The 22,152-nt window shown below is 38.1% G+C and overlaps 1 protein-coding gene and 1 non-coding gene across 2 annotated transcripts; both read right to left on the minus strand.

Moving 5' to 3' along the window:
• Window positions 1–1,266: 1,266 nt before the first annotated feature.
• On the minus strand, window positions 1,267–18,254 carry fam210b (family with sequence similarity 210 member B). The gene is made up of 3 exons (XM_030134813.1): window positions 17,579–18,254; window positions 5,786–5,985; window positions 1,267–2,234 (listed from the first exon to the last, which is right to left on the minus strand). The coding sequence occupies exons 1-3, from the start codon at window positions 18,101–18,103 to the stop codon at window positions 2,018–2,020; spliced, it is 942 nt and encodes a 313-aa protein (XP_029990673.1). The 5' UTR covers window positions 18,104–18,254; the 3' UTR covers window positions 1,267–2,017.
• LOC115420258 (U2 spliceosomal RNA) lies at window positions 11,527–11,713 on the minus strand. The gene has a single exon (XR_003935527.1). It is a non-coding gene; the product is annotated as a U2 spliceosomal RNA (small nuclear RNA).
• Window positions 18,255–22,152: the final 3,898 nt, after the last annotated feature.

The raw sequence follows: 22,152 nt of genomic DNA on the forward strand, positions 1-22,152 counted from the left end.
CCTTACACAACTCTTCTGGCTGAATTATTTACTGAGCTAAGAAACACTCACACATAGAGATCAGGTATGGTTGAAGACAGCTACCGTACAGTACAGTGTGATACAAGTTTACCATTCAAACCTTCAAGGAGAGAAAGAGAGATGAAACCAGGCCTGCTTTGATAAAACACAGCCAAGTCTAATGAATCTTGAAGAGTTTAAAAGGATATAATGACCTAATATCAAACAAAAAGTCTTCTTTACAAGTGTTTGGTGGAACTATCATGTGTCTCTGGCAAAGACATTTGTCTTTGGGTTTGTCCCCCTGATGAAGGCCAGCAGGCTGAAATGTGTTGGGGCTCAGTGACATCCACTGAGACATGCCATAATTAATAAAAGCATTTTAAAATCATAAGAGTGCCTTGTTTTTTTTTTTTGTTTTTTTTTTTTTGGGCATTGATCATCCCTTCCCCAAAGAGCACCCCTTTTATTTTTCATTACTATTTTTCATCACTGCCTGAAGGTCCATGAAGTGTTTGTCTTTACGATTTGTTAAAGACATTTGTCTGCTTTAAGTAACTTTTAGAGAATTACCTTTGTAGACACAGATTTGTCATTTCAAACAACACTTGAAATTGGGCGATAATTTAACTTAAAATAATTTAACAAAATGTAGGATGTGTGAGGAGTGATACAGCTTGTTGTGATCTAATGCTCGTGTCTGTCTTGTACAAAGGAGTTCAATCTTATGAGATATGAGAATTATTATGGGGTTGTGCAAGCAGAACAAGAAAAAAAAGATGTGTATTTTTAGTTCAGGAGCTCCCCTGTGTGGTGACAAAGAGGAAGTGCAAGTGAAGAAGAGGTTACAACAGCTGCTTCCCCCCCCCCCAAACTGGTTTTACATCCCTCTTTCCATGTACAGGACATAAACATAAATACAATAGTACAAGAAAGTAAAAAGCCAGCATAACACCAAATTGCACCTTGTTTTTTTCTGAATGTTTGTAGGGTCTTCTTGTGTACAAAATGGAAAGAGCAGTATGTGCAGGGTAGCCTTGACATTTTTAACCTGTTTTCATGCTAAAAAACAGGATTAACCTTTTCCACATCCACTCTACTCATGGATGATAGAGTAATTATTAGGCTCAAGAGTAACCTTAACCCTAAAACAGGTCACTGTTGACCTGGTAGATGTTAAGAGGTTAAAAGTTAAAGAAGGTTACAAATAATCTTATTAACATATACAATATGCAGTATTTAATTTAAAAAAAGACACATCAACTATAAAAGAGAAGCTCAGTTTTTAATAATTAAATATAGTTTCATTCAATCTGTCAAAAACTTGACTTTTTCAAAGCTTACAATGATCAGTCAACTTCAATTTGAGATGAACATATTAGCAGTTACTGCTAAGGCAGTGGCAATTAGAAGATGGGAGAGGAAGGAAAAAAGGGAAACTGAGGATTTCAGACAAAAAAAACTGTAGGAAGGCAAAACAGCAGCACAAAAATGGGGAGTAAGTCTAAGGAAAAGGTAGAGGAGGCGAGAGGTAGAAGACAGAAAGATACTGAATAATTCTGCTGATTCACATGAACACCAGAACATGGCCTAGTCAGCTAACAGTGGAGGAGAAATCAGCTTTTTTCCATTTCTACCCAAGGGGGAACGTTCACAGCATTAAGAGACAAACCTGCCGACTGAAAGAGCTTAGGACTAAAAGTTGAAACCCCTGATCGTGTGTCTGATTGTAAATAAATATTTGAGCTTTTTCTGCTTTCATTCCTGGTTTGGAGAATGCACATATATAACACTACTCCAAACAAAGTGGTGTTGATGGTTTTAATCTCACAGTAACACAATTTAACACTTGATGTTGTTACCACTGGAACTAAAGAACAGGACTGGAAACCTGGATTCACTGTAAGTAAGAAAGACGAGGTCTTTGTAGCTTATGACAGATGAGTATGGATATATACAGGTATTTGGATCCTTAACAGTCAGGGTGTGTGTTTCTCCATCAGGCGGTGGAGGACCATCAGGGTGCAGGTGAGGGAGGCTTAAAGAGGCCTGTCTTCCTGAAGTAGCGGACAATGAGAGGCACGGACATCAGCGTGATGCTGATGCGAACTGGAGCAAAGAGCTTGTGGATGGCATAGGCCAGAACAAACGTACTGGTTCCCGCTGCCATTTTAGACTTCACCACTGCCTCGCTGAAGCCCACTTTGCACAGCACGGCCGCCATATCGATCCCACTATTAGACAGATGAGACAGAGGAAGAGGTCAGATGTTTAATTTTCACTTATTTCCACCAGAGGGAGCCATGTTTAATCATGGACGTTACATCATATTTTTTCTGTGAGCATGAGAAGCCCTGCAAACTAAGTGCATGAAATCAAACAAGTCAAACATGTTTTGTTGTCTGTGTGAAGCAGGTACGAGTTACATCCATATTAAAGGTGAAGCCATAGTTGCATAGGTCACTGAAAAGGTCTCCTGGAAACACCCCCCCCCCCAAAAAAAAAAAAAAACTCTACAGGTTTGTTTTTTTTTGGCAGTTAATGGGCTCTATGCACTGCCCCACTACTTCCTGAACTTCAGGTCGGTCCTTTATTTCCCGTCATTCATTATTGAACACACTGATTAATCCAGGTGTGTCTGCAGCTTCTTGTTGCAACTACTGATTAATTAGGCACATTTGGATTAATCAGTGAGAGATTGAAGACCCTCCGCCATCATTACAGTCCTGTTTGGGATCACATCAGGTCCCGGTGAAAGACAACAACGGGGAAAGAGATGTTAAAAAGACGAACGTTGTTTGGCCCCTATGAACTATGGTAGTTCTCAAACATTTACATTAGCTTCTCTCTCTCTCTCTCTCACACACACACACACACACAAACACACAATGTAAATATAACAACACAATATAATATAGTAGAGGAATAGAACCCAGGAGTTGGACGTTTAAAGTATGTAGTTTAATTTTCGTTTCGCGCCAGCATTAGTTATGGACCAAACCCCCACGTATATAACTGCACCCCCCCCAGCTCTGACAAAAAAAAATTTTAAAAATCACCCCCCCCCCCTGTGTTTTTGACAGATTGCACCCTGCGCACACACACACAAATACGCAAAGTGGTCTAAACAGTTTGTTAGTTGTCCTAAAATAAATAATTTGGTTAATTTTGTTGCCAATGTTGCTCTTCAGTTTGTTAAAACAGAATACGAGTTTGCCCTCTTGTTAATGTTGTTGAATTTATACAGAATATGAACTGACAGAACTGTGATTTGATTTTTGTTGTTTGTTCAAAACTAGCTTTCAGGGAAAAGTGCAATACTAATGTTTAAAATACATTTAGTAATATTTTATTTATTTTATTTTCTATTTGATTTATAGCAGCAGAATTATATTATTCCTGTTTTTCTACATTCTATTGTCTCCAAAAATCGGGGGGGAAATGTTCACAATTTCATAAATGCATTAAGGACACTTTGAGGGGTTTTCTTTCTCCCCGTACCGAACCAAAAAAATACAACCCGTGGCTTTCAAGACCGAACCAAAAATTTTGTGTACCGTTACTGGCCTACTGATGAGTGTTTGCACCTGGAGGATTCTGTTGGGTTTCTGTAAATTTGCTTAAGAGTCTGGTTTAGACCAGCTCTAAATATAAAGTGTCATGAGACAACTTTTGTTATGATGTGACGCTATATAGAAATAAATTTGATTTGATTTGAATGATTTTGGACTTTGGCTTTACTACTAAGATGAACAAAAATGAGTCACATGATGTCTGGAGTTCTCTTTAGGGAAAGAAATATGTAAAGAATGTGTCAGCATGAGGCTCTGAGCTGCTTCAATCAATAAAGCAACTCTGTCTCACATTAACAGCTCTACTGCACCGAGCAAACCTAGTCAGCTAAATATAAGAATCCATCTGCACCCTGACAACTGTTTACCCAGCATACAGTGCTGCATTAGCAGGCCACATGCCTGGGCTCTGTGACGGCACAGTGATAATGCTCAATGGTTTAAAGCTACAGAGTCAGTTTTCAGTTCAAGGGTTATTATCGGCTCTGAGAAAATCTCCAAGCTGTCAGATAATATCTGCCAAGTCTCAATGGTATTCAAGCTTCTGGCATGTTGCCACAGAAACAAGGGCCTGAGAATTGTCTGGACTGATAATATTTCCAAAACTAATTACATGCTGTGCTGTTTTTAGCTTTTTATGGTCTGTCACCACAAAGAGAAAAAAAACCAAAATGCAATGAAATCTAGAGTCAAAGATTCTCAAAATCTTCTTGTAAATTTAAAACTTTTTTTTAAAACTCTTGCAAAATGAGAAAACAAACTTTTATGGATGTTCTCAGTTTGATTTTAGGGTGTTTGATATAGCAAGCAGTCCAATTTCATCAACAGCAGGGCTGATATAATGTGGGTTGAGAGAGTGGAAATTTTCAAGAGCCTGTACTTTGCTTTCTCTCATAGAACAGCTCCCATTTCCTGCCAATATGTGGAAGACGTTGCATTCCTCAGTGTAAAAGCAGCCCATGGGTTGGTCATTTCCTGTGTGCATCTTTTAAATAAAATTTGCACTCAGGTTCCCTCACACTGGTAGATAACATCGATGTCAGATATGTGATACTTTTTGGGGCTATTGTAAAATAGACTGGACATGTTGCTATCACCTGGCTTTTACTTCAGTGCAAAATTGTTTGAACAAGCTTGGGAAAGATCCCAGAATATGTTGCATTCAGCTGTGGGATGTATGTGATTATTATGGAGTGTTATGGTTCCTGGTTAATAGGGCCATTTTTCTTCCTCCTACAGTATTACATTATCTAGGTTTAATATACTAATCCAATTTAACTACAACTTAAAGCTGCAAGAAAAAAAACACGTACTTTGAAAATACACTCCTTCCTTCGGCAGCAAACACTAAATATTAGAGGCAGACCAATTAATCATTTTGACTGATTAACTGGAGCAGATAGGACAGATTCCAATAGCTATTATTCATCTTTTCCATCATTACTTGAATAAAAGTGATATTACAAAAATGGTCCCATCTAGTTTTTTTTTTTACTGCTAGTCTGATGTTCATTGCTAGAATATTGATTCATTACTTGAGGCCTGATTTCCAGTAGTTATCCAGTGGCTAATTAAGGTAAAGTTTATTTCTAGCACTGTTAAGTTTTTTTAAGGAAGGGGATCATTTTTCCTGCTCTGGACTATCTAGAATATTATCATTTAAGAATCCTTCGTACTGTTATGGAAAATTTAAACCACTTTTCCTATCTTCTGTGTGATTGAGCTGTAAGCTAAACAGTCAAGTCGTGTCAGTAGAAGTTGTTAATTTTGTATTTAACCTCTCTACCTCTCTGAAACACCCATGATTGGCAAATATGTGTAGATTTTCAGACCAAACAATGTTACTGCCAAACCAGGAAAAGAAAAATGGATTAGTGTCACATTATAATGTGAAACTGTGTTACAAAAAGGTATGTTCATGTATTTTTAATCTTTATTATAAAAAAGAATGAATTGTAACACATGAAACACTATTAGAAATATATTAGCGATTTTTGTATGTTTCATGTTGCAACAAGTTCTTTTTTTGTTACAACATGGAAATCATGTTCTAAAGTGATAACTGTTCTTTTTTTCTTTTATGGCCTGGCAGCAATACACTTCCATTACCACCTTTTCAATCGTATTAAAAATATTCTGTCTAGTCGTGTTATCCAAATAGGCTTATGTGACATGTGACCTGTTGCACAAGCTCTCCTCTGATGTCTTGTTACCTGGATATAAGGAGGTAGAACATTCCCAGGGACATGAGGGAGATCCCAATGTGAAAGGAAACTCCCACTGCTCCATACTCTTTGAAGACTTTCTTTAGCTGCTGGGTCTTGCTAGGCTTGCCTCCCTCTGGCTCTGGCTCCCCAGGGGCTTTAGCAGTAGATGAGGAGGTAGCAGAGGCGTCCTTTAAATTCTGCTCATCCTGGACACAAAAAAGAAAGGAGAAAAAAAGGGAGAGTATAAGCAAGACAAAATGAAGGAGGCGGATGAATTGGGGATTTATTCAATAGTGTTCCCGGAATCCGAGGTAGAGTGTGTGTCTGTAGATAGGCTATGCTGCTACAGAACCAGAAAATGTGAGTGGCATAAAGGAAGTGATTAAAAATGTAGGAATCACTTCCACTCAGCATATTGAACTGAATGTAGAGGCCTGCAACTGTCGTGATTCAAATGTGAAAATCACGGAATAAATATTCAATGGTAAATACTTAAAATTGCAATACTGTTTAATGGTCTCATTTTGACTTTGAGCCCAGATCCTCTTCTGTGAATACAGATTTCCAATAAAAGATCAAAAACAACTTATTAGCTTAAAAGGTGTATTTTGTATCTGCGCTAAAAATCTTCAAGTCTAAATGTGCAAATGCTATTAGAATCTCAAACCATTTGGGCCATTAATAATAGATTGTAGTTTAGAAAGCAATCACTTTCAGATGCAGAGTTCTGGGTTCTATGTTTTAGTGCCAAGTGGATTTCAAAGTGGTTCACAATAATGAGGTAAATATAAAAAAAATAAAAATAAAAAAAAATAAAAACAGACAGTGCTGAGAGATCCAGGTGATGAATCTTTTTCATTTCAGTTTAGTCCTCCTTTACATTCAGGCAGTTACTGAGACAGACTCATCTGTTTACATGATCAGGTTGGTGGTGTCACATACTCATCCCTTATTTTATTTTAGGTCACAGCAGAAAGGTGTGTGAGCTGCACAAACGCTTGGACAAATGTAGCCTGGGTGGATGCTACTGCACAACCAGATCAGTAAAAAAAAAAGCTACTCAAAACCTATTTTATTCCAAAATATTACCACCCCACCATGAAGAATTTTTTTTGTGAAAGTCCATTGTGTATGATTTTAGGAGGATTTAGGAGTCTCAAACTACAGAAACTGAATGGAATATTTTTGTGTGATTACACTCACAACAGAATTTTGAATAAGAATTGTGTTTTCATTACATTAAATTGAGTTAAAATTTGGAAGGAAGTCTGTAGTAAGTCAAAATTGAGTGTGGACCAGACTTGTGATGCTTTGGCAACCTTGTTTAGTCTGGACGTTTGGACTTTCCAGTTTGTTTGAACCAAATTTGCAGCTGTGAAACCTCCCCTGTTCAATGGTGTAAACCAAACAGACAGTTTTCGGTCTTTGGTTCATGTACAGTGTGCAAACACTTTGGAGAGTTCGAACTACTGTGACCAATCACAGGAGGAAGAAGAAAAACTAACAGAAAAAGTTAAAAGTTAAATGAGGTGACGTAACAACATGACACAAAACTGTCTAAGCACCACAATGTCAAATATAGGGAAACGCAGTACATGGAGATGATTCCAGGATATATTAGTCCACAACCAAAATTCTGTGTGAAAACAAATTGAATGGTGGACCAAATGTATATAATTTTTTTTTTTAAATCTTGGATCTTGGTTCCTTCGGTTGTGAAAATGTCCTTAATGTTCTTAACTACAAAGCCAGTGATGGACAAACCAAATGGCTCTAATAATGGACGCTGACACACTTTTTGTGGCCAATAGGTGAGGTTAAATGGGTATTCAGTTCATTGCAATCTGAAACTTCTCCAATAAATGCCCCTAAATTGCATAGACTGAACCTTTAAACTAGTATCTCTGCTACTTGTAGTAAAGTTGCTTTTTACATTTAGTCAGACATAAAAATGCATGGATCATCATAACGTAAAAACAGGGTAGTCAGTGTGTGTCTATTAAAAAGTGGGTCAAACAGAGCATGGACCTTTTATGAGCTTCTACTATTCACAGTCCAACCAAGTCTGCTGATTAAATAGGGACTACTGCATTTGTCAAAGAAATTCACTGATATTACGCAGCTGTTGGTCACACTTAAACACAAACATAAGTTCATTGCTCAAGCTACAAATGAAGTCAGTCACTGTCTGTTAGACGCACACAATGAGCCTCTCATGAGTGCACAGATACACTGCTTACTGTGTGTGTGTGACCTTCAGACGACAACAAACAGCAGACACAATCTGAAGGGTGGAACATGTTGTATGTCATGGCACTGTATGCTGCCAGTTCACACCTAGTGAACTGCTTTATCAGCAACAACGGTAACTAAGAAACCTACATGATATAAAACAAACAGTCTTCATTCTGACCAAAGACTTCAGGCCTCCATTTACAACAGTGCTCATATTGAATACACCAGAACCCTTTCAGCTGGTGGTACAATGTAGAAAACCCTTTAAAGGATTATTATGAAAGCTATAAGGTTGAGAGTTGAAATGTATGTGTGATCTAAGATATGGAGGTTTCAATCAGTTTGGTTATAGATGCTCCATATTGCTAATATACTGTACCTCCTTGAACCTATACATTTAATTAGTGTCACAACACTGTGTATTATTCAGTATGGAATCAGATTATCAGTTGTAATGAATGCTATTTTCATGTCACTGTGAGACTACCTGAAACAGTGAAAGAGATGCCATGTTATTTATGTTGCCAAGTTTTGCTTTCAGTATGACAACGCATTAAAACGCCAGAGACATGATTAGGATGATTTATATTAAATTATGCAAGTGGTTCTACAGATAATATATTTCAAGACTAGTTGGGCATTCATGTGCAGTTTGTTCAGTAAAAGCGTATTTCATCTCTTTATTCAGTGGTTAAGGTTTATGTTGTGTATTTCAAAGCAGAAATAAAATGTACATGTATAGGCAATATGCACACTTCAGTTTGTGTTTATTCACTGCAAGTCACTGCATCCGTGAATGAGCAAATACTATCACTGCTACAGAACTTCCTGTTAAAAGATCTGTCCAGATCATTTTAATGTGATCATGTCGAAGACCTTTCACAGGGCTATTTCAGCTTAAAGAACACAGGATTTAGTTATGACTAATATGGATAAAAAGTCGTTATATTTTCAGAAATTCTTCTGTTTAACTGTTAAGCTTCAATTAAAACAGCAGCTTAACATCATCTTAAAAGGAGTTCATTATGTATTAGAAGACAAACATACTCTCTACCTCTTTTTCTGAGAATGAGAAACGCAATCCTTCGAGGAAAAAACTGGAAAGATATGGTGGATGATTGCTATTTTTAGACTTAATATTGACCAGCTATGGTGCTCACAGAGCAAGGACAAATGGATAAACATTAAGCCTATAGTGACCTCTTTAACAGGCAATTTATTATTATTATTATTATTATTATTATTATTATTATTATTATAGAAGCCTATGAAGTTGAGGTTAACTTGAACAGTAATAGGGGCAAAATGTAGGGTAATGGGAACAGTGAAATACTAATATGAAACCAGATAAGAGAATTCAATCCAGAAGAGAAAACTGAGAATCACATATAAAATCATATTAAAAAGTGACCTTATCTTTAAAAAGAACAATACAAGATTTACTTTACGCATAAAACTCATCTATTTTTAGCTTACCAGCCAACAGGCCGTAAGCTATTGTTGTCATGAGGCGTCCGTTACAAAACTTTCAATCGTCTTTTTCTCTGAAACTACAATTCCGATTGACTTCAAACTTGCTATACAGCTTCTTTATGGTGATGTCAACAAAAGTTAGTGAAATTATTTGGATTTGGATCTGATTCTGGATTTGGTGCGACTTTGAAAAATTTCCCCATTATAAGAGATAGGAAGTGGATCGATGCAATAACTCAGTAAATATAAATGATATCAAGTGTAAATTTCTACAGTCCAGCCCTGATGGGGAGATGACCAAAACATAATGGCCACATGCTGATCAGGATCTTCTTCTGGATCTGGGAACTTGCGGAAAATTTAACACGGGCTCTTATGGGGAAAAAATTTTAATTGTCTTCTTCTCCAAAACTCCAGTTCTGATTGACTTCAAACTTGGTATACAGCTTCTGTATGATGATGTCAACACAAGGTATTGAAATTATTTCAATCCCGATCTGATTCTGGATTTGGTGCGACTTTGAAAAATTCTCCCATTATAAGAGATAGGAAGTGGATTGATACAATAAATCAGTAAGTATCAATGATATCAAGTTGGAATTTGAATTTTTCACTGATCTGATTGGAATATGACCAAAACATGGGCTATTTCTGTAATATAATAAATACACAAAACTGGGTGATAATAAATGGCATCTGGATACATTTCCCCAAGCTTTTAATTTGGCCGGTAAGCTACAGGGCCATTGGTCCTATTTTTTTTTTTTTTACTTCAGTATGACTGATACTTCCTAGATGTAAGGCTAAAATAGTTTGATGTTTTGAAGCTTTATGTACATTTTTATATTATTAGTGCACGGTTATTCTCAGAACATGTTGTATAGCTAAAGATTCCAGGGAGTATTCATGTGGTATAGTATGCTTTTTTCAGCTTTCAGACCAAGAACAGCAGACATGTCTTTCTGTCCAGATTGGTTTACATATATCTTTCATTGTGAAACTTCTGCTTCAGACTGTTGTCCTTTGTGGGTACAGGACAGACAATTAATCAAGAGGCCAGATACAATAAAGAAGAAGAAAGAGGCAACAGAAGAAACGCAAGCAGATCTTTTTTCCAGCTGTAATTTGTCTTGCTAAATTTTGGCTTCGTCCTCCTGGATGAAGCCACGGCCTGGTGACGTATTCACTGGCCTGCCAACAATGGACAATAGAGGGGCCTGAGTGGGCGAGAGAGCATGCCTTTGCTTTTGAGAGGCGGGTCAGGCTGAGCTAAAAGTAAAAGCAGGCAACAGTATGGGAGGGTCATGTGAGTGAGTGGCCAAAGGGAGTTGTACCAGGGTGGGTGTTGAGGAGGGAACAGTGGGCCTGCTGTGTCCGATAACAGCTTTTCACTGGTGGGAAAACACATGCGCACATTGAAGTCACACTGACACACAAACAAAGACACTAACAGGGACAGAGGGATGCAAATTGTGAATCTGTGTCTGTACTTTCAAAAGAAGAGTGGTCGAACAGGACAGCGACAGACATTTACGTGGTTTATTTTCTCATCACTGGCTTTTTTTTTTTTGCAAAAGAAAATCCACCTAAATCTAGTGAATCTACATAAACAAAAATGTCAGCAGAGATCTAAAAACCATGATGTTAGGCTTTTTTGTTGAATGTGACATACATTTAGAATAGAATAGAATAGAATAGAATAGAATAGAATAGAATAGAATAGATCTTTGTTGTCACTGTCACAGGAACAATGAAAATCTGTTTCACTGCTCAGTTCAATTTAGCAGCAAAACACTTGGTGCAAAAAGGACTGTATAAGAAAATAAAATAAAATACAAATATCACATTGGTAAGAAAAGTGAACTGTGCAAGGGCTTCGGAATAAAGTATTAATACACATTTTATTAAAGTAATGCTAGAACTCCAGAAATGAGCAAAATAAACAGAAAGAATATGCAAAAGCTAACTCTATACTACAGATGAGAGATATGTACAACAAATAGGATCTATACAGGTGCATGTGTTGTGGAAATATGAGGAAGGGTTGCACCATTCCTGGAAGTACTGCAATACCAGGTCGATACGTGGGGTGGACGGGGCAAGCCTCTATTCTCCCTGTTCCAAAACTCTATTTAATATATGGTCCCTGGGTAGGGGACACATCAGATATTAAACTGAGAAGAACAGATACTACACTTGATCTTAGCCAAAAGGCCGAGAAGTGAATTTGTAAGGATTATGAATCATCACATGTTTTGCTAAGACGTAACATAGCAGAATATTTAAAAGGCAAAGTACTAATAATCATACTTTTCAGTCATCACTTCTAACTGTTGGTATGTGATGGTGTATTTACCTGCAGAGACCCTGCTCTCTGCTTGTTTGTTCTATTTCCCTCTTGTTTTGCTCTTTTCAGTGTTCCTGAGCATTGATCTTTGGACAGCTAGGAAGTCTGGTTACGTGACACTGGCCTGTCTGCTTTACCTGAGAGACAACACTCTGGGCAAAGAATACACATACTTCAGCCTCTAACAGACTTGTCAGTGATGCACACAGCAGAAATGAGGAAGTTTGTGCTTTAAATGCCTTTTGTATTGTCATATAATTTTATGAAAGCGTGGATGTGTTTACTTGTGTTTTTAGAATTAACATAACTATTGTGACTGACTCAGGAAATAATGTCTTATTTTTCTATTTCATGACTTTTTGTCTAACTACTCTGGTTTATAACTTCTGTCTATGGACTGTTCATCAGACCACCGCTCTCTGGTGAAGAGGGGCCAGGTTTGGACAGTTCAGTTTAAAACAAGAAAGATGTGATATATACTTTATATTTAAGATCAAAAATAAATTTCTATTTAACATCTTAGTTTTCTGCCTGTGTTTGTTTAAAACACACACACACACACACATTTTTGCAGCCCTACAGTTCAGTATGCATCATTACATCTGAACTGTGCTGCGTAGCGGTCACAGTACTGAATCTGTCCTGGAGGCAGAATGAAGAGGATTAGAGGAAGAACTAAGTGACTGTGACAGACGGCATCACCTGAGCATCAACTGGACCAAAGAAGTCTGAACTCCAATATGAATCTGTCATGGTCTTTGACTGACCTTTCTGCTTGTTGTGTATCTGACTGACAGGTATCACCCAGGAGATACGAGCTTCAACAGAGAGGAGGATGCTGGGAGATATTCAGGAACTGCTGAGTCAGGGAGAGGAGGTCAACCAGCAGGACTCTCAGGGAGCCACATTGTAAGACTTGAATTTTACCTTTCAGTCTTAGTTTAAGACTATATTTAAACATACAAAATAGGTAAAGGTTAGCTACAGGATTAAACTAAAATAACATTAGTCTATTTTTGAAAGGGTCTGCTGCTGATAAGATAAGATAAGATAAGATAAGATAAGATAAGATAAGATAAGATAAGATAAGATAAGATAAGTCTTTAATTGTTCCATGAGGAGAAATTCCAGGTTACAGCAACAAAGCACAAAAAGCACACAAGAAAATCACACAAGAGCAGAAGTGCAAAATCAAAAAATAAAGACAAATCGAAAAAGCTATATATACTGTTTACTAGGCCTGTAATGGTACACAAAATTTTCGGTACGTTTTCGGTTTTGAAAGCCACGGTTCAGTTTTTTTCGGTTCGGTACAAGAAGAAAGAAAACCCCTCAAAATGTCTTTAATACATTTATGAATTTTTGAAAAATTTTCCCCCAATTTTTTGACACAATAGAATATAGATAAACAGGAATATAATTCTGCTGCTACAAATCAAATAGAAAATAAAATGAATTATTAATATTACTAAATGTATTTTAAACATTAGTATTGCACTTTTCCTTGAAAGGTAGTTTTGAACAACCACAAAAATATAATCACAGTTCTGTCAGTTCACATTCTGCATTAAAATACCAAAAAAATTCCACATGAAGTGCAACATTAACAAGAGGACAAACTGGTATTCTCATTAAACAAACTGAAGAGCAACTTTGACAACAAAAAAATCAACCAAGTTATTTATTTTAGGACAGAGAACAAACTGTTTAGGACACTTTGTGTACGTGAGCGCGCGTGTGCAGGGTGCGATTTGTCGGGGGGATGTTTTGGGGTTTTTTTGCTTTTTTTTTTTTTGGTCGGGGGGTGGGGGTGGGGGGTCCGTAACTAACGCTGGCATGAAACGAAAGTGAAACTTTGTATTCTTTCAACGTCCAACACCGGGTTCTATTCCTCTGTTATACAGCGTGTGTGTGTGTGTGTGTGTGTGTGTGTGTGTGTGTGTGTGTGAGAGTGAGTGAGTGAGTGAGTGAGAGAGAGCTAGTGTAAGTGTTTTAGAACTACTGTAGTTCATAGGAGCCAAACAACGTCCGTCTTATTAACGTCTGTTTCCCCGTTGTTGTCTTTCATCAGGACCTGAACTGATCCCAAACGGGATTGTAATAACGGTGGAGGGTCTCCAGTTTCTTCCTTCCAGGTTCACATCATATTTGTTGTTGTTGGTTTTTTTTTTACCTTATATCAGCTGCTATTTCGTGTTTCGGGTCAATGTGTGCGTCCTTCCATATGTCCGTGTGGAACTTGCGCGGATTTAAAGTTCCGCATCGAACGTCTTTCGTTTCTTTTTCTTTTCCTCGACATACTGTGCCGTTTCGGTACAGCTGTGTACCGAACCGAATAGGTGTGTACCGGAACGGTTCGGTTCAGTGCGTGTACCGTTACAGGCCTACTATTTACAGTTGTGTGTATGTTGATCATGCTACAGGTTGAACAGGGATATGGTTTATTTCACGGTTTATTGCACAGAGTTATTTGGAGCATTTTCTGTTGTGGAGCCTGACCGCTGCAGGAAGGAAAGACCTGCAATACCTCTCCTTCACACATTTGAAGTGTCTCATCCTGTCACTAATAAAGCTCCTTAGTGCAGTTTCTGCCCAAATTATAGCTAAATAGGTCTACCAAACTGAAATGGAATTTTATTTAACTTCAAATTAGTAGATCTGTATCACCCACATCACAAAAAGTAAAGTTAAGATCCACCATGACACTACTATATAGCTAATTATATTCTTAAACATTCTTTTGATGTTTCTGTAATGTAGTTTGATTAATATGATTAAATACACAAGAGCTGCACAATCAGTTTAATCACAATTATAGTAGATTTAACGTCTAAAGGTGTATATTAGCATTTTGGATTCAGTGAAACAGAAAAGTTATGTACTATGTGAAACATTCAACTTCTTGTTTTAGTGTTAAATACACACTTTAAAATGATCAGTAATCAGCATTTTCCTTGATAATCAGTCAAATCATGATATTATGCATTGCAAGATTAGTTTTCAGTAAATAATGGAACCATAAAATAAGATGATCTTGGATTATTGGTACAAATGTTTTATTGAGATAGTTCAAAACTAGGGCTGGCCAAGTTAATGCATTATTACCACATTAACACATTCATTAAATAATGCCGACAATTTTTTTCTATCTCACGTTAATGCCGTTTTATTCTAACTCATATTCTTCTGCCCCTGCTTGTGTGCGTGTAGCATTAGCTCAGCAGACAGACAACAGGTTTCCCAAGAAAAGCCGGACGCCGAAAACTTCTCTCCAGATCTTTTACTTGAGACTCACTGTAAAACTGCAATATACATACAAAATACGTCTCAGTTCTGTTCATTGCCTTAGTACATTTACATGGCATTATACATTTAAGTGAATGGGAAAAAGACCGCTAGCTTGATGCTAACTTGAATGGGAAAATCCATAGACACACTAATGATTAGCATTTACACATTAATTTAACATTTACATCTTTTTATCCAGCAAGGTTCACATCAGAGATATTTTTTATACTATTCATTCTACAACAACTGAACATAAAATACTCGCAGGCAAACGTTTTTCGGGCCAAACAAACAGTGAAAAAAACATGCCTGTTAGTTCCTTCTTATGTCCAAACTGGCTACGGTAACACCGTAAGGACAAAACATACGTTAGTGTAATTTATTCCGACCACTAGAGGGCCCCCTTTGCTTGCTTTTAACAACTGAACATCACATATTATTTTGAAAGTCTGTTGCTCTCGCTCTGTGAATACACGTAGGTAACCCATGGGTCACAGGAAGAGGGGGATGTTGATCAGGGTTGGTTTGCCAATCAGTGTCATCGTGCGCTTCAACCAATGACAGCATTTGGGGTGGGCTTAAGACTCTTGTCAATCACTCAAAACCGGAAATAAACTGGTGTGGACATAATCATGGAGAAAAGTACCGTTTTTTTACATGGACATTTTCATTTTAAATGTCTTCAGATGGTGGGGTTGATGAGGCCAAAGGAAGCACTGCAATGTGGATTTTTTTTTTTTTTTTTTTTTTTTTTTATCACCGGAGTACTTCGAGTCTGAAATATCACTTAAAGGCAATACACGCTGTTGATGCCAGCAACCCCCCCCCCCCCCCCCCCCCCCCCCCCCCCCCCCCCCCCCCCCCCGCATATAACTATGCAATTAATCATGATTAATCACAAAAATCCACGTGATTAATTGCAATTAAGAATGTCAATTGTTGCCCAGCACTATTCAAAACAGTTTTTTTCCTGGAAGTAAAACTTGTTATTGAGTTATGACTATTGCAAAACATAATACTTAACTAAGAAAGCTGTGTGTGGAATTCCAGAGATAACAGCAGACTGCTAAAACATGTGTTTGGCTGTTGAGCAACTTTGGCATCATGGGTGAACCATGTTTTTATGCACGTCTTCCTTTCCTCACTCTCTACTAACAACCTGTCACCCTGTACAGTGAAAGTACATGTGATTAAGTGAACACAAAAGGAGAACAGTCACTGTGGCTCTTCCACAGACAGTAAAAATGACTGATCCACTTTTACAGCCTGGGTCTGAGCCACAGTGGGTCCATCAGAGCAGATCAGGGGCTGTGAGTCAGCATGTGCACTGTCAGCTCTGGACAGGACACCGATTCACATTCAAGTGCAGCAGCTCAGTTGGACGTGGACTTGTGTGAATACTGTTCTAATGTAAACAGCCCACATACATATGTGCCAGAGTGTGTCACGCACAGTTGTATAACCGTCCTGGAAGTGGAGAAGCCTGGATTCAGATTTTTCTCTTTGTAAATATAAATATTTTCATGTATTTACACTAAAACAAAGTATAATTTTGCAAAAAATGTGAATAACCTGAACAAATATGAACAACCTGAAATGTCTTAAGAGGTTTTTTTTTTTTTTTCAATTTTAACAATATTCTGCCTGTTATTAAATGTTTTGTGTATTTGTAGAGCCACTGTGATCTGTTATAATGTACATGTGTAAATGATAAACTGAGGCATAATATTGTTAAAATTACACTTATTTTTCAGTTTGTTCATGTTATTCACACCTTTTTAAAGGATAGTTTGTAGATGTAAACCTTTTCATAATATAAATGTATTTTTTTTCGCTCTAAAACAGAAAAGTTTGGAGTTGACATTATTTATATATTATCATGTTATTATTTTACTGGTTTGGCGCACTTCAGATCAAATGTAGCTGAACGTGGCCCCTGAACTCAGTTTGACACCCCTGCTGTACAGTGAAAATACATGATTAAGTGAACACAAAAGGAGAACAGTCACTGTGGCTCTTCCACAGACAGTAAAAATGACTGATCCACTTTTACAGCCTGGGTCTGAGCCACAGTGGGTCTGAGCCACAGTGGGTCTACCAGAGCAGATCAGGGGCTGTGAGTCAGCATGTGCACTGTCAGCTCTGGACAGGACACCTTCACATTCAAGTGCAGCAGCTCAGTTGGACGTGGACTTGTGTGAACTGTGTTCTCATGCAAACAGCCCACATACATACATGTGTGCATGGGCGCGTCACGCACAGTTGTATAACCGTCCTGGAAGTGGAGAGGCCCGGACTGGAGGCTTCAGCAGAGTTTCACTATTATGTGTTGAGTCGTAAACAGACAAAAGACCCAGACCAGGAGCATCCGCCACCAGTTGAACACACACACACACACGGGGCCTGTGACCCACTCTGAGGTCAGACAAACACTTGAACTCAGTGGGTTCATTTACCTCTTTGTTGCAGTCCGTGGGCTGCTGCTGCTGCTCGTCCACGTCGCGCCGTTTGGCCGCAGCAGCCGCCGTGGATGAAGCTCTGGTTTGCATGGTCCTGGTGAAAAGCCCACAGGTACCCGTGAACCAAACATCACCCGGCGGCTGTCTCCTGCTGCTGCCGTGGAGCCGTGGAGCACAGATCAGCGGCCGCGTGGAAATGTCTGAATTAGCGCCTTTACTTTGCGCACTTTTGGACAAACCTGCAGCTATTGTAGCGATCCGGTCCAAATGCTGCCAGTTCGTGACTATAAAAGCACAGTCCGAGTTTTGGAGTCGGTGCGGCTCCGGTTCCTGTTGTCGTTTCCACTCGTGCACACCCCCGGTGGACACGCGCGCAGCCCGGTGTGTCTGGAACGCGTGGCCCTTGTGTAATGTCACAGTGACGTCTGTGAGTCTGTTTGTGTGAACTGAAAACCAGCCCGGCGATCTGAGAGCCTGATCCACAGCCGCTGCACACAACCTCGAAGAACGACACAAAAACATCGTCGTCGACAGTTCCGAAAACAAGCTTCGGCAAAAGTCGGACTAAATAAGCAGCCGGTGGTGTTTCAGTCGCAGTGGTTCTCTGGGTGAGGGGGTGTAAACATGCTGCCCAGACCCTGCTGCCTCTCCTCTCCTGTCCCAGTGTTATTGACCGATTATCAGCCACAGCCAATGAGAGCGGACGCGCAACCGCAGATTGTAAAGTACATACAGGAGGGAGGGGGGGGTATTTAAAGGTGTAACCGTGTAAATAAGGCCAGTTGACTTCTGTTAGTACTTACTTAGCTGTGTAAAGAGCTGGATGTCTGATCAGTCCTAGTCTGTTAAACCAGTTCAACTCTGAGGTCTAAGTAGTTCAGTACATATTTTACCTCATGCCTGGTCCTTGTAAGGAGGCAGATTGTTCAATATAAACATAAATGACGTAGGCTTTATTTACACAGGTTCTCCTTTCAGATATAGGGCTCAGATTTTTTTTCTATCCACATTTAAAAAAAAAAAAAAAAAAAAGTGGTTAATATCAGATTCTAGTGTGAACTGACTGTGGATGTAACATGACCCCCATGATTTATTTTATTTTAAACTGAATATCAAAAGAAACTTATCACCTATTGTATGTGATGCCATTTCACACCATTTTATTAAATGTGAAAACAAATTCTTTCTTGTTCTTAAAAAACATTTAATTAACAAACAAAATACAACAAAAAACAAGAACACAGTGGATGAGTATCCAGAGGATAATGTAAAATATGACGAAGGGTAGTTCAACAAAGTTCACATTTAGCAACAAGCAACATTACAACAAGTCGAAGATTGACCAAATGGTCCAGACCAATGTCCTCAGTACTGGGTATGTCCTCCCTGAGCCCTAACACAGGCTGTGCACCTTCTGTGCATACTCTGGATTAACCTCCTGATCCTATCTTGGGGGATGTTGTCCCACTCTTCCTGAAGGGCCTGTATGAGCATCTGGTGGTTGCCAGGTGCTGGATGCCTAGCATACATGGATCAACCAACAATATCCCACAAATGTTCAGTGGGATTGAGATCAGGAGAGTATTAAAAAAAAAAAAAATTATTACATACAACAAAGAAGTGGTGATAAGTTTCTTTTGATGTTCAGTTTATTTATTTATTTATTTTTGTGCACACTGAAATATGTAAAGGTGTATGTTCCAATCATTACTTTAAGAAAAAATGTGTCATATTGAATGGTCCCTGTCTCTTATTCTGTTGCATCAGATTCACATTAGTGCCTCATTCATGTATATGTTGCTTTTTATTGCTAAACCAGAGATCATCTGAATATTCGGTAGGTGTATGGATGGCTTCTTTCAACACAGAGCTGCGATGAATCATAATATAGACAAAGGTAAAGTTGTATAAACTATGATCTGACAATTCAGACTGAGACCACATTGAAAGAACAGATCCACATCTGATTTAGGACCACATATGGAAGTGGCCCAAAATAGATCTGAGGAGACCAGATCCCATGTGATTTGTACTGTTTCACTGTGGAATAAAAACTGAGCAGATCATATGAAGTAGGAGGATCAGAAGTGGGCCAGTCTAGTCTGTAGGCTAAAAGTAGACCTAAACTGCAGAAATATAGCTTGCAGCCCTCTTTTCAGGAGATGCAGATCAGCCTACCACAGAAGTAAATTCTTGTTGCCTTTGCACAGGCAAACCTCCACATGTGTCGTTTCAGCTCTGGACATAGGTCTGGTACTATCCATTATTATTCTGAATAGAGTGCATACACAAAATGTATAGAGTGTGTCTTTAGAAATTAATGTAGGGGAGAAATTGTATAGTGGAACATTTCTACGTGGAGAAGTGAGTCACGCTTTTTAAATTATTAAATCCTCACAGAAGAAGACATAATATGAAACCTTGGTCTTTGTCAAAATTTGCCAATTTCAGTATGTAGTTGTATCTCGAAGGTTTTATAATAGCACATTTAATAGAAGGGAAGAGAATGAATGAAGAAGATAGAGGCCCAGTGACAGGACTGTTCCACCAGAGTCAGTTATTTGTGCAGATTAAATGCATTTTTTCACAATGCAGACATCCGCTATATATATATATATCAGATAAGGGTAGGTAGTAAGAACAACTGTCTCACTGGCTCGTTTCTGTTTTGTAGTTGATAAGGCTGTCTAACAGGAAGAGAGAAAAGACTTAATAGAATGTAACTATTGTATAGTATATACAGCATTAACTTCTATTTCCCTTGGTATGTTTCCCCGTGCTTTATTTGGCTGCAGTCAGAGGCACCTTCTACGTTACATATCTGTTTGTTCTCCTGTTGTGATTTTGCATACATATGCAAAAATAAAAGTGGAAGTGGTGAGAACACACAAGATCCCAAATTCAAGTTTACATTTGGATTGATATGAAAAAGTATTTCCTCAGTTCCTTAAACAATGGTGACTGTCTTTGTTGTTTGTCTAGCACGTGAGAAACACAGAGATCTGCTTTTGGATGTAAAAACAAACAAAAAAAAAAGTTTGTGACCTTTGCATTTTGTGTCGAACACGTCACATGAGGAAATGTGTGAGCACAGGGAAAGAAGAAGACAGAGTGAAAGAGTGGGAGGAGGTAAGATAAAGATGAGTTTGGCAGGAAGCCACAGAAAACTGCCTACAGTCACTGTAGCCATGGGGCCTCTGACCTTTTCTCCACAGAGCGACAATATCAACATGTATGCTGATTTAAAATGGCTACTAAAGTTCACCTCTTTTATTCTGTATTTGTGAGATATCCTTTCACAAGTTACAAGTAAAGCTTTATTTGGGGCAGATGAAACTAATGATTTGTGACATTTTTTAGAGGCCTGTATGAGAGCTGTAAATGGGACTTCACCTTCTCTCAGACATGAGGGAAGGAAGTTCCCCACCTTCAAAGACAAATTAATAACCCACAGTAAAGACTCATACACAAGGTAATTTTCATGTATTTCGGAGTGATGTCACCTATTATTAATGAACATTTCAGTGATTTGTTAGTCAAATGCACATATATGCGAGTGAACTTTCCCTTCCACGCTAAAATAGCTCTGTGCTTTCTATTGTGATTCATGTATTGAGGACCAAGTGACTCACTTTATTTTTGAGATGAGTCAATAAGATCTACATTGACAATACGTGCATACATTACATGCAAAACAAGTTTGAGTCATTGTATAAAAAGCTAAAACCCAAATTAAATGTCAGACATATTCGAATCAGCCATAACATTCTAACCACTGACAGGCAAAGTAGTTTTAGTTTTTATTAGTTCACAGGTCGATAGGCCATGAACTATTGTGAAGGTGCTGTGTCTGTTATCACCATTGTCTTTGTCGTCATCTTTGTTAGCAATGTCTCCGAATATCTTTTCCAATGAAACTACTTGTGGGATACATTTCAAGTTTTATAGCTTCCTTGGGACAATGTCTGCAAAGTTTGTTCACAGTTTTGAGACTTTTGAATTTTTAATGAATTTTTTTAATATTAAAACTTTGCCTTTATTTATAATGGGCCATATTTTAATGGCTTATAACACAGAAATGGTTAGAGATATTAATATAGTTACACTACAATATAATACACAATACTACAGTATAGCACTAATAGGAAGTCAAATATGGGCTTTCATTTGCTGAGTTATCCTCCAGTGAAAGTACCACCAAATTCTTTTTTGAAAAATCTGTTTATTGAGTTTTTTTTTTGAGCACATACAAATCACAGATTCAGTAAATGTACACAGTAGATCCCATCATTCCCCCCTTGCCTCACCCCCGCCCATAATCCAAGATCCTCTACAGGAAAAGAGAACACAAAATACAAATAGTAAATAGGTAAATAAATAAATAAAAATAAAATGTTTAAATAAATACATTTTTAAAAGGAAAAAAAGGGAAATAAACACAGCATTGGTTTAAGCTGCCAGTCTTCATCTAAATTTGTAGAAATATACAAATATATTGTACTAGTCCCAGTTTATCACATCAGTAATGTTGTTGAAATAAGTCAGAAAAGGCATCCAAATCTTGTTAAAAT

Source organism: Sphaeramia orbicularis, chromosome 5 (assembly GCF_902148855.1).
Source record: "Sphaeramia orbicularis chromosome 5, fSphaOr1.1, whole genome shotgun sequence".
Taxonomy (NCBI): Eukaryota; Metazoa; Chordata; class Actinopteri; order Kurtiformes; family Apogonidae; genus Sphaeramia; species Sphaeramia orbicularis.

Bases quoted from the DNA above. Each gene is read 5' to 3' on its own strand.
- fam210b (XM_030134813.1), bottom strand. From the start codon at position 18,103: ATGTTTTTGTGTCGTTCTTCGAGGTTGTGTGCAGCGGCTGTGGATCAG. The intron at 5,986-17,578 runs GTAAATGAACCC...TTTTGTGTCCAG, and splicing joins CCACGGACTGCAACAAAGAG to GATGAGCAGAATTTAAAGGA. The intron at 2,235-5,785 runs GTAACAAGACAT...TCTGTCTAATAG, and splicing joins TTCTACCTCCTTATATCCAG to TGGGATCGATATGGCGGCCG.